Source organism: Punica granatum, chromosome 1, assembly GCF_007655135.1.
Source record: "Punica granatum isolate Tunisia-2019 chromosome 1, ASM765513v2, whole genome shotgun sequence".
Taxonomy (NCBI): domain Eukaryota; kingdom Viridiplantae; phylum Streptophyta; class Magnoliopsida; order Myrtales; family Lythraceae; genus Punica; species Punica granatum.
Genome location: NC_045127.1, coordinates 6,369,647 through 6,382,383, shown reverse-complemented (window position 1 = coordinate 6,382,383; position 12,737 = coordinate 6,369,647). Strand labels below are relative to the sequence as shown.

Below are 12,737 nucleotides of genomic sequence, written 5' to 3'. Positions count from 1 at the left end.
TCTATTTTTTGGGGGCCTCTGAGCTGCTGATCTTCTTCTTCTTCTTCAGCTTCTGCGCTTTGATCCCCTCCGCCTTCTCCTCCCTCCTGCTGTTCTTGTCGTCGCCATAGAAGAACAGCTTGTATCAGACAGAGGGATAAGGGATGAGCCTAGTCACAGCTCGGTGGAAGAGCATAGCCAAAGAAGCAGTGGAACGAGCCGCCATTATGGCGAGGTTCCTCTGCTTGCTGCACGTCACTGACGCCTACCTCTTCTCCTCTACCCTTGTCAATCCCGAAGCTTAAGCTTTCAATCCCTCTCTTTCAGCTCGATTTAAGTTTGGGAGACGGAAGAATTTGGGGTTGGGGATGTTTCTGATTGGGATTTTCGTCCGGTCCGTGCAGGTGTATGGCCCCAGTATGTTCCCGACCCTTAACCTGGCCGGAGACGTCCTGATAGTGGAGCGTGTCTCGCACCGCCGGGGGAAGGTGGGGCCCGGCGACGTAGTCCTTGTGAAGTCACCGGTCGACCCTCGGAAGACCATCACGAAGCGCATAATCGGGGTTGGGGGGGATTGGGTTACGTTCCCCGTCGGCCCCGGTAACGGTGATCGATCTCGATCAGTCATGGTGAAATTTTCGATCTCTAGCCCGATAAGTTCCAAATCTTGAACATGAAAATGTGAAGTTTGTGATTCGTTATTGAACTCCATGGCTTCTTTCGGTTGAATTTGAGTCCGCCGTGTATCGAAATTCATGATTTACGGCATTCTGATATCAATCCGAGCAGGGATGTCTTGGTGAAGCTATGATCAGAGGTCACTGTCATCTTTTCCTCAGAGTGCGTGTTGGCGCTGTTGATGCATAAGGAAGACTGCGATAAATCGGGACTTCTTTGCCGTTCTTTTCAGGCCTTAAGTCATCTGTCTTGTTCACTATTATACCTTCTTTCAGGTGCCAAAAGGACATGTTTGGATTCAAGGAGATAATATGTATGCATCTACTGATTCACGCAACTTTGGACCTGTTCCATATGGTCTTATTCTAGGCAAAGTTTTTTGCAGGGTAAGCACCGAGCACTAGTCTCTCAATCCTGAGGGACGAATTCTTACATCGTTGATGGTTGTGATGTTTGCATATTGTTCTTGATATCGAGTGCATTCATGTGTTCAAAATGAATACTTTGGTCCACAGGTATGGCCTCCTGAAGGTTTCGGATCGATAAGCCACTGACCGGACAAGAGTCTAGTCTTTCACAGGAGAGAAGATTATTAACGACTGAGGATAGTGAAAAAAGACCTGCTCTTTGAGGTTCAAATGACGCAAACAAGATGGCCCAATTACATGTGGAAGCATTCAGTCTTCACTGCAGTAGATTCTGTTGCGGTGTAGCAGGCATTCGATTCATCGAGGATTCGTAAGTGCCAAGTTACTGGCTATGTCAACATTTTTCTAACTGAGAAAGACGGAGAATGTAGAGGCTAAGTCAAGAGTGCAGGTGGTGTAAGGTGACTCTAGAATCTCTCTCTTGTTTAGATTCTTGGAACAAGTTGTTGGCTGTAGTAGAGATTCTGTGAATCTTATAGATGCTCTCAAGGAAATTCTCTCAACACATTCAAGTTCTTGTCATGATTTCTTCCGAGTTTGCATCTTGTCCTCCTATTTCAGCATTAACGTGTGTTTTGCAAGATCCAGTCTTTTACTATGCTGTTTCCAGAGACAATTTCAGTCATCTCATTTATCATACCAAATACACCAGCAATCCTTGATCTTTTATTGAAAAAGAAGATAATAAACAAACTGCTGGAGCGCATGAATTCCCGATCTTCTATTAAAAGAGAAACAGACATTGCCCAGCTCCATTACCACCACGAGTCGCAACATCGGCGCGATACAAGTAATCCAAGATGTAACTGAACTTTTATTTGGTTTCACAACAAACAGATTACACTACTACACAAAATATGTACCTCTAGATCTCCCTTCTCCTCACCAAGTCCATAATCTTCTCCTTTGTGTATTGGAAAGCTCCGGTTCATAGTAGATACCGCTTCAACAGACTCATCAGAAGCTAATGCAGCCTTTGGAAAATGAGGCTACCAACGAGGGGATGTTGCCCCGACAATTATCGCAATTGTGGCAACAATTGCCTGCCCATAAAAAAGATAAAGATCTCCAGTTATTTTCAATGATAAACATCCCAGTCGAAAGCTAGGAGGAATCACGGAACTGCTGGAGAGCAATGAACAAGAACGTTTTCACTTACAGCAATGGTACAGGCAATGTAGCCGGGCTTCTCTCTGGGATCCATTCGGCCTCGTCCGCAGACTAGAACAAGTAGCCCAATATACCATGGGATGGCACCGAGGAAGAAGCCGATGATAAACCTTAATGACAAATAGACAGCATTTTCTCTTAAATGAAAGTTGAGTTTTTGGATATAAAACAGACATCGATAGCTAACAATCTCCACCTACACTCTGGATCAAGGCCTGAGTGAAAGTTGTCGCCTTCGCTAGAATATTAAACGAATGTGGATGAAGTGTCAACGAAAACTTACAGGCACCAACCACAACCAATTCCGCAGCACGGCAATCGCCGCTGTCTCACCGGCGTTCCTTCAGCAACCGCATACCCTGAAGGTCAGAAACATCAGAAAGGAAGGCCATGCTCAGTCCAGTCGCGAAGCTTGGGCTTGCAGCCACGAAACCCCTACGGGTTCAGATCAGATGATTTCGCACAAGTAATTCAATTTATGGGTACTCGGTCGGAAGAGAATGCACCTGGGACAGCCTGATAGCCATAAGGCGGGGGCGGAGGAGGGGCGGAGGGCTCGGCGGCACCCGGAGGGGGGGCGGGCTGGGGGAAACCCACAGCGGGCGGCGGATGAGGAGGAGGAGGATGAGGGTGGGACGGCGGGGGGTAATTGGCGACACCCTGGAAAGTGCCGTACTGGGGCGGGTACTCCCCCGCGACGCCTCTGCTCTTCCCAGCTTCTTCCTCCTTGCTCATTTTCTTCCGTCGTCGTCAAGAAGCTTCAGAGGATGGCTATGGCGGTTGATCCGCAGTAAGAAGCTGAAAGGGCTGGAGATCGTCGTGATCCGGCAATGGATTCAAAGGTAGGTCTCCAACTGTTCTTCAACAAAGATTGATGAAGCAAGCAGGCAGGCAGGCAGGGCAGGGCAGGGACGACTACTGTACGAAATCTCTTTTATTTTCCGTATAAATAATAACGGAGGAAAATTCTTCTTTCTTTCTTTTTTTTTTTTCTCTTTTTAATAATAATAATTAACTAATTAATTAATGACTTCTGGGCCTGGGCTGGAGATATATATGGGCCCTCTTTTCTCGACTCGATAGTACAAATAAAGCTAGCAAAATCACGACATTTCTATTTGTTAAATAACAGAAAAAATTATATATATTGATGTAGATAGACGATGCAGGTGTCTACATACGTACGTCTTAAGCAAGATCTTGCGCAAGGCCACGCATCCTATATCGCATGATCAGCAGCGCATCGAGGTGAAGGCCTATCTCATTTCCTTCTTTTCCGACCGTTCCTTCGTCGCTTTGTATATGTAGTTGCCTTCAGTACATATAGGAGATCACTAGTCTTATAATAACCTTGGCTCCGGCGGTTAATAAATATATAAACCCAACACCCCGATGCGGTGGTTCATGCACAAAGTGCGCGGTCTTGAGCAAGATCCTTTTTAACATTTAAAAGGCTAAGTTATCGGGCTAGGGGAGCCTCGAAAACCTCCTTGCCTTGAACTCGACGTTAAGTTTGGCACCTTTAAAACCCACTCGCCAGCCACGCAGCCCTGCAGAATGAAGATGCATACATCTATATCCGGGGAAATGCTAAAGAAGAGGGCATTATTAGTATATATAAACAAAAAGAATGAACGCGTGGCGCGCACACATATATATATATATATGTATGAGAATATGGGAAGAAAAAGGAATAGTTCTTTGCGAGCTGATGAGATGGACTTCCGGAAGTAGTCTGTGCCCTATATATGTGTGTGTGTGTGTGTGTGGGGAGAAGAGTAGAGAGAACAAAAAGGCAAAATGCTTTCCTCCGAGTTGAGGGTTGCCCGACATTTTCCTCATGCATAGTGCCAAGAATACCCGACGATTCTTTCTTAAAATTTCACTGGTCTTGCAAGGAATTAGTCTCATATTCAATCCAAAAGTTTAAATTAATAGTTATAGTTGATGATATAAAAATCTCTTATAAACCTAGTCTATAGGCTCGATAAGAGACCGAATGGGAATTCTACTAAATTCTAATACTATGTTTGGTGCCGATCGGATTAGAATTGGAATATAGCTGGATATAGTATTAAGTAGCTAATTCCAAGAAGGGGTAGGATAAGGGGATATGATAATTTAAGGAAAGACAAAAAACTATATTAATTATAAACAAAATTCAAAAATTATTAAGCCATTGGTATATTGGTCATCTCACTTTCATATCATAATCTCCAACCATGAAATGCACCAAACACTTGATTAAGATATTGTAAATCTCATTTGTTTTATATAATCCCATTTCCATCCCTATCCCAAACCCGACAATCAAACCTAACCCTAGAGTTTTCTACTTATTATTCTGATGCGGGATCCCAAGATCCCGCTCTCACCCGCGGCGTGGATACAAAGCTGAGACGATACCAGATGAGATACGAAGTCAGCACGCTAACATAGGCACTGTGGCGCATAGAGAGATGTATAGCGTGGACGCGCGAATGTGAAGTCAAGCGCAAATATATAGACTGAATGCATAATCGGCAAGCTTGCACAGGCCGATTTAGGATTCCTAATTCGTAATATCATCTCAAAGTTCTAATAATTATAAGGCCACCCATTGGGTGGGTCTCATCTGGTAGATCAGGTTCCTAGTCCTTATGCTTTGTTTGGTTTTTATATAAAAAATTTTACTCTATCCAATTTAATTCTATTTTTTTCCAAATTTAACAATACAATAATTACTGTATTATTTTTTTCTTCATTTAATAATATTTTTTTAATAATATTTTTTTCTAATCATTTTTATAATTAATTTTTTAATAATAAATTCTCCATCCACTTTCACATCTATATATATATACATCTATATTTTTTCACACATCCATATATTTGTCAATACTTGCAATCATTATACAAAATCAAGTTGAATTAGATCATGATCCAACTCGAAAACCAAACGCAAGCTAACAAATGGTATTTAACCTTGCTAGATCTGCCTATGATCGGGAGAACCTGATTATGAAAGTGGATTTCAGATATATCAGAGATAAAATGTCCGTCGTCCAAATTACCAATAGCGAAACCAGTGCATCTAAGACAACGCTCAAGAAGAACACGAGCTAGGCGAGCTTTGGACCCGAAGACGATAACTAATGTGTACGACGCAAAACCATGTGACAGTCAAGAGTTGAAATAAACACGTGTGCGGACCATACCTATATCTAACTCTCTCTTCTTCTTTTTTTAATATCTGCCTAGTAGTAGTATCCATATAATGTTTGGGCAATAATCATCGTAATAAAGGTATGCCACTTCAAAATGATCTTATTTTCTCATATGTTGTATCATATTCATAATAAGCTTGTTTGGGTTTGATCATATATATATACACGTATGTCTAGTTCGCATTATTCACATAATTCAACGTCTTTTCTCTTTGGATAAGATTTTAAATTCGAATTTTATCCATTAAAAAAAACTTACAATTAAGTCAATTTTATCCTTTTGTGATTGTGAGTGGCTCAACTCAAATTTGAATTATTTGAAATCCATTGGAATTTCATGATATACCGTGTGGTACATATTCGCAAAATGTGGCTCCATGTTACAGTTTTATATTTATAGATAAAATCGGTTCTCCAAAATTATATGAACCACGAGGTAATGTGTATTATATATTTCGATGGACGACCGTATTGTTATAAAAATTAAATTAAATATTGTTGCGTTAATTTGACCCAGTTATATGCGTGGCAATATTCTATTTGATTTTCTGGAATACGACATAGACGAGGAAATTAAAAAATGTTTCCCGTTTCAATTTTGATTTCCTGGAACCACAAGCATCTTATCATCGTCTATTTAATTTGACCACTGGAAGTTATGCAATGTGAACGTGCTTATACCGAATGATTAATTGAACCAAATCACCCAAATATGTGTGTGTGTGTGTGTGTGTGTGTGTGTGTGTATTGAACCAGAATCCTTGATCACTGTGTATCTAATCAATCTTCTCTTCTCTGTTGCACCAGGAGAAAAAAAAAAAAAACTTCCTTCTCTATTCCAAAGTTTTGGCTATACTGAATGATATATTTTATACTATTATTTCAGTAAGAGTGTTATATTGTCATCGCTTTCATTTTTGGTTTGATCTTATTGTAAAATCCCTCTCCTACTAATTGCTCCTCATTTTATGGAAAAAAAATTCTTAAAAGTTTGACCACTTTCTTTTCATAAAAAAAGTATACACATTTACTTAATTAGTTACAATTACCAAATATCCACAAAAAATAAAACATGAATGCCATAAATCTAACATAAAAGTTCAAAACCGAAATTGAATAAAACTATGAAAGCAATCGTACACTACGCATGTGTGAAAGCTAGTCTATATTATTACAAAGGAGAGGGAAAAAAAGAACAATTTTAATATCTGTTTTTCAAAATGTACATTAAAAATAAAATTATTAAATATTAAATATTAAATGAGTAAATAATTAACGATAAATAAGTAACATATGCACACAAACCGCAAACTTCTTCTATTAGTATTATCCCACTCTTCCTGTTTCTCCTCTATCCCTCTCTCCCACTCCCTCTTCCAGTCCTCTTATTAATTACTAGATTTTTTTTTCCACATTGCGCGCGCTATTATTCATTCTCTATGTAATTTATGCAGGTTCATATTATTAATCAAAATAATCATAGGATCCGTGCGTTGCAAAGAATAGAATGTAATTTTTTATATTTTTGATAATTTTATTATGTAAAATATTATTATAAATTTTTGAAAATTATTAGTTTAAAGTCAATAACAATATACTATGAGATATATAAAGCTAATGGTAATTTAATTTCGTGAATAAGATGAGAAAAAAATTAATACATATAAGTCATTAAAGAGGCAAAAGTTTGAAAAACTCAAGTCAACCAATTCGAAAAGAGATTATGTATAAAAAAATCAAAAAATAAAAATTACAGCCACGTTACATCGTGTCTTATGTTAACCACATATATAAATTGGAGAACCCAAAAAGTCTATAAAAGTTTATATGTGAGAAAAGCAAAAAGTCGAAGATTTACCTTCAAGTTTAATAATATATATGTACTAAAATAAATTCGTGCGTGTATGAAAACTTGAATAACTCACGTCTGATTCAAAACCAAATCGATCACATTTTATATGTGTTACGTCCGCTATTTATATATATATATAATATAACACATCATATCTATATCTATTAAAAATATGATTTGATTTGTTTTTTGAAAAATAAATCATGATTTTACGTGATTTGTCTTATCAATTTTTCATAAAATACTTTAAATTAAAAAAAATCAAAAAATAATGATCGCTTTCATAAATCTATATCTATATTTATATGTTTTAAAAAATTAAAAAATTGTCTTCTAAAAAAAGCTCAAAACACCGAGAAAATAACAACAGTCTTACAAATATATATTATATGTTTTAAAATACTTTATACATAAAATTTTAAAAATTCATTTTCCTAAGAAAGTTAAAGAATCCGATAAAATAATGACGGACTCTACAAACCTATACTTATATATCTTTAAAAAAATCAAAATTTGAAAAAATATTTTTTGAAAGAAGGCCGAAAAATCAAGAAAATAATTATCGGCATCATAAATCTATATCAATATATTTTAAAAATAAAAAACTTTTTTTTTGGGAGAATAAAAACTTTGTTTAAAAAAGCTTAAAATTTTTTTAAAAATTCATTCAGTAATCGAGCATTATGAGCCCTTATGATCGGACTCACCACAGCTTTGCTTAAAACTAGATGCATATATTTGTGTCCCTTTAGAAAATTATCAAATCGCGTTAGAGAGGAGAGAGAAGGAGAATGTTATTGGCGATAAATTGGAAAAGAAATTATTGGAAAGTAATGAGGAGTTTATAATCTGTAGTTATTTTATGCAAAATTACAATATTAACCTTCATTGAGTGGCCTCGTATAATTTAAAAGGCGTTTTGCCCTTATAAAAGTAGAGATTACTATCCGTTGAGACTGAAAAAAGTAAGCAAAGCCCCACACAAACGGTATTAGAAATCACGGGATTTATATGTGACTTGTGTCCAACTATCTAACATCTTTAGATATCATGTAAAAGATGGGCACAAGTCCGTATGAACCAAGTAGAAATCTAAAATGGTATTAGAGTAAAGTTTTATAATACAAGTGCAACCAAACTGCTCCTCATTTTTACCCAAGCATTGAGGAGGAAGTCGACCTCGTGGTCCAGTAGAACATGAGAAAGCAAAAGAAGAGTTCGCTCGAGATCAATTGCAGAGGCCAGTGTTTAAAAGCACATGACACAAGGACAGACCCAGGGTCTGGACATAGGGGGCGAGATTCTTGAGAAGGCGAACTATAGGATAATTTTCTTAAATTGGGGATGAAATATAAGAAATTTCATTAAAATTTAAAGGATTATACTTTTTTTTAATGCTTGAAAATTCAAGGGGAGGCGACTGCCATTCCCAGCACCCCCTCGGTTCATCCTTGGTAACACCTATAGATAAGTGGAAGAGACCATACATCGCATGTAAGGGCCAGCGTTAAGATATTGAGAAAAAGAAGCGAAGTCTCACACCAATCAAGTAATAGAAAATTCGGAGGTTTATATAAAGTTTGGGTTCCTTTTCCTATTAGTTCAAATTTGTTAAATTAGGGATGAGCCTAAGTCCGTGGCCAAGTGAAAATACAAGACTATTATTTAATTTCGTCATTTTTTCTATAGAAAAAGCCAATTTTAATTGTTACCAATAAATTCACCAAAAAAATGTAATTTGATACCGCAAATAGTACGGTTGGAATTTTCTTGGTCAATAGTGCAATTAAAATTTAGGAAAAATGTCAAATTTGACCCTCAACCTTTAGTTATTTTTCTGTCTTAGTTCTAAACCTTTTCTTTGGCTGGATTTCGTTCTCAATCTTTTCCGCGCGGTATGAGTTCAGTCCTTCCGTCAAAAATTCCGTTCATTTTCCCTGACATGTATATTCGTCAAATGAGAGTGCACCACGTGCGCGACATATCACTGCTACTCTAAACGGTTTTTATGGAGCAAATTCGATTCTTTTTTTAATCGGATTCGTAAATCAGATTAAGATATTTTCTGTTCTTTTATGATTCCAGCCATATGTCGGTGCGTGAGATGATAAAAGAGAAGTGATGGCTGGAACCCTAAAAAAATCGAAAATATCTTAGTCCGGTTTACGAATCTGATTAAAAAAAGAATCAGATTTGCTCTATAATAACCGGTTTAGAGTAGCTATGACCTGTCGCACACGTGACGCACTTTCATTTGACGAATATACATGTTAGGAAAAATGGACGGAATTTTGGACTGAAGAACTAAATTCATACCGCACGAAAAAAATTGATGACGAAATCCAGCCAAAAAAAAATTATGACTAAAATAGAAAAAGAGCTAAAAGTTGAGGATCAAATTTGACCTTTTCCCTAAAATTTACAATCTAACATATAAGTTTAGCACCATGCTGAACACGAATTATACTCTAATAAAATAAGTTATTTTTCATTTATTATTGCACATAAACTAACCTTAAACATCTCCTCATCCTTATTCTCCCGTTCATCTTCCAATACATATTTTATCTTAACTACTTAATTGCTTATTTTTTAAATACTTAATATATCAAATGCCACCTAAATATTTATAAATGAAAGCAAATATTAAGAGTCGGTTTTTTCTCAAATTTTGAATTTTTTTTTTTGCTCGAACAAAGTTTGAAATACTGATTAGGCCTTTGTGGACGTGATCAAATTAATGGAACTCTTAAGTAGTTTAACATGATGATTCAATTCAACCATGTTCTACAGTCAGCCCAATCATACTAATATTTAATTATAATTAAGTTTGTAAATTACTGTTTGTGTCTGTGATTAGTTAATGAATGCCCGTCTTTTCTCGAACATCATGTTTTGGATTTGCACAAAAGATTCCTTCAAACGACCGAATGACATGCATTCTAATACGTGCACGTCATGCCACGTCGACGCCCGAGATTGACCGGGGGGGAGCCGTAATCAGGTGCTGCGTGGGTCCCATGATCGGCTGAAGCAGGCTAATTATGAGGAAGAAAGAGCCCTCGATCGATCTTATCCTACGGATGGGATCGAATTACGATTACATTTGCTTCTGTTGGAAAAGCAGAAGATCGCCGCTTTGTTAATCCCGCAGCCCTGCCGACACGTATTTGACAAGTCAAACAGACGTGGCGCACCTGTCAGTCAGAGCCCCTATTCTCAAAACTCCGAACTTAATCCTTTTTTCTTTTTCTTTTTTTCCTTCCCGGTGGTTGAACTTAATCCTTTTTCGATTACTTAAAAAGGAAAAAAAATTAAAAACAAAAAACAGTAACCGGGGAGGGTAATGTAAGGGCTTATTTGGTTTTAGAATAGTATTTTAAAATCACAATTCTAATTTAACTCTACCCATTACAAAACAAAATAACTCATACAAAGTCAAAAAGTGGGCACCATTTATTCCACTCAAAATCAAAATCAAAATCTGATTTTAAAATCCTCCTATGAAACCAAACGCAAACTAAACTTCTTAAGCCCCGTTTGAATTGTAAAAGTAATTTTAGAATCATGATTTTGATTTTAACTCAACATACTACACAACAAAAATATACGTTTCTCAAGTCAAATTTATAATACTATCTCATTTGTCTTTTTCCACAATTAAAATCAAAATCAAAATCAAAATCATGATTTTAAAATCACACTAACAATTCAAACGCAGCATTAACGTTTTAATTTGGTTGGTGAATCGCACCTCATAAAGTAATTGTGTTTGCCGAAACACCGGTAAAGTCAGGTTGCCTAGTGATTTAAAGTGAGACGATTGCCTTGACATTCCAATTTGAAATCGTCTCCCGTAAATTCACAATCCTTCTTAGGCAAGAGTTTTACGGGGGGAGAATCTGTAAATCTATAATGTAAGAAAGTACACAAAAATTCAGGTGAGTTCAGTCACTAACACCTTAATTGAGAGTTTCATTTTGACGGCACAAGACGTGTAGTCTTACTACGCACAGTGTATCGTATCCGCGCTATGCAGGCCATTTTAATAAGTTTTAGTTTACTCATAAGAAATATGTATTTTTTTTCATAATAATTTTCATATGTGTATATTTTTTAGCAAATATTATAAAAGTATTTTTTCAATTGTAATAGAGGTTTATGAGTTAGTACAAAGATAGAAAATTAAAAGAAATAAAGAGGCACATACGTTTCACTGGTGAGAATTAAACCCAATACTTCTTGATCTCGAGTCGACGTCTTGGCCACTATATTAAAATCCCTTCCTCTCGTAAAAGTGTTTTCGTTAAGTAAAATATCAATTAATGAATTGATTTTTCTTAGAAAAAAAAAATTATGAGATGAGAGGGAGAAATGGCAACTGGGACGGGACGGACGTGAAACTGGAGACATGAGACATGAGACATGAGAGAGAAGAATAGGGGGAGAAGTGGGATAAAAGTTTAAAACTGCTAACACAGCTATAATTTTTTTCAATATCTAATGGCTGTAATTTTTCTTATTTTGTTTATGATGAGCATTTTTGGAATAACGAATATTATTCTAACTGTAGAAAATTTTAAATGATTTTATTTTATAATAGTATGGTGAAAAAGAATTAATAAACTTATTTCAATTCAGAAAACTTACTATAATTAATCGAGTGATTAATACTTATTATTTAATTTATTGTAATTTTATTGGTGTTTCCTCATATCATGTGACGAGATAAAATCACTTAATAATAACTATGCTGGTAAAAAATTGTCGGAATCTGGTAGTATTAGCTGGGGTCACTGCCCACTGCCACTCTTCTTACTCCCTTATGATTTATGAATGTTGATCTATCTCCCTAATAACCAATCTATAGATTCTCCTAATTCAAAATTCCACTCGTAACGATATGAATTGTAATTTACATAATATATAATGACTATTCAATAAATGTGAGTAAAATCTTCAATTAGAATGATTTTTAGGCATACTATTTACAAAGATATACCATTATTTTTCTTTTATTACCGCAAAAAGAAAAACCGCACTAACTAATTTAATTTGTTTGTCGTAAGAGACCTCGCTAAGTGGTATGAGTGCAAGCAACGGTTCAACCTCCCGAGTCCCGACTACAATCTATTCATCAAACATAAGTACATTTTATCTGCTTGCACTAACGATTAAGGTAAGCGAGCGAATTTAAGTCGGTTACACTGAAATTGATCGGAGTATATTATACATGTAGATCAATCGGAGCATAGTATTACATACGAACTTCAATTAGAGAGTCGACAAATTAATGTAGTGGATTCCGACCGACAATCCACGCCTAAACTCGGATTTAACGCGGATCCAATTCGGTCCCGTTCCTTTGTGTCTACGTCACCATCAACCTTATAATCTCAAAAAGAGTTATTTTATCATGGAAAA

The 12,737-nt window shown here is 36.4% G+C and overlaps 2 protein-coding genes across 3 annotated transcripts; one reads left to right on the top strand and one right to left on the bottom strand.

The window, feature by feature from the left end:
* Positions 1–11: 11 nt before the first annotated feature.
* LOC116192177 (mitochondrial inner membrane protease subunit 1) lies at positions 12–1,620 on the top strand. Of its 2 annotated transcripts, XM_031520642.1 has the most exons (5): positions 12–266; positions 384–608; positions 769–819; positions 933–1,043; positions 1,173–1,620. In XM_031520642.1, exons 1-5 carry the CDS (start codon positions 144–146, stop codon positions 1,209–1,211), a joined length of 549 nt encoding a protein of 182 aa, XP_031376502.1. In that variant the 5' UTR covers positions 12–143; the 3' UTR covers positions 1,212–1,620. The 2 variants fall into 2 exon arrangements, with proteins under 2 accessions (XP_031376502.1, XP_031376503.1); XM_031520643.1 differs by lacking the exon at positions 769–819 and having other exon boundaries at positions 50–266.
* A 109-nt stretch (positions 1,621–1,729) lies between these two features.
* LOC116192178 (60S ribosomal protein L18a-like protein) lies at positions 1,730–3,193 on the bottom strand. The gene is made up of 4 exons (XM_031520645.1): positions 2,762–3,193; positions 2,539–2,614; positions 2,245–2,365; positions 1,730–2,128 (listed from the first exon to the last, which is right to left on the bottom strand). The coding sequence occupies exons 1-4, from the start codon at positions 2,988–2,990 to the stop codon at positions 2,075–2,077; spliced, it is 480 nt and encodes a 159-aa protein (XP_031376505.1). The 5' UTR covers positions 2,991–3,193; the 3' UTR covers positions 1,730–2,074.
* Positions 3,194–12,737: the final 9,544 nt, after the last annotated feature.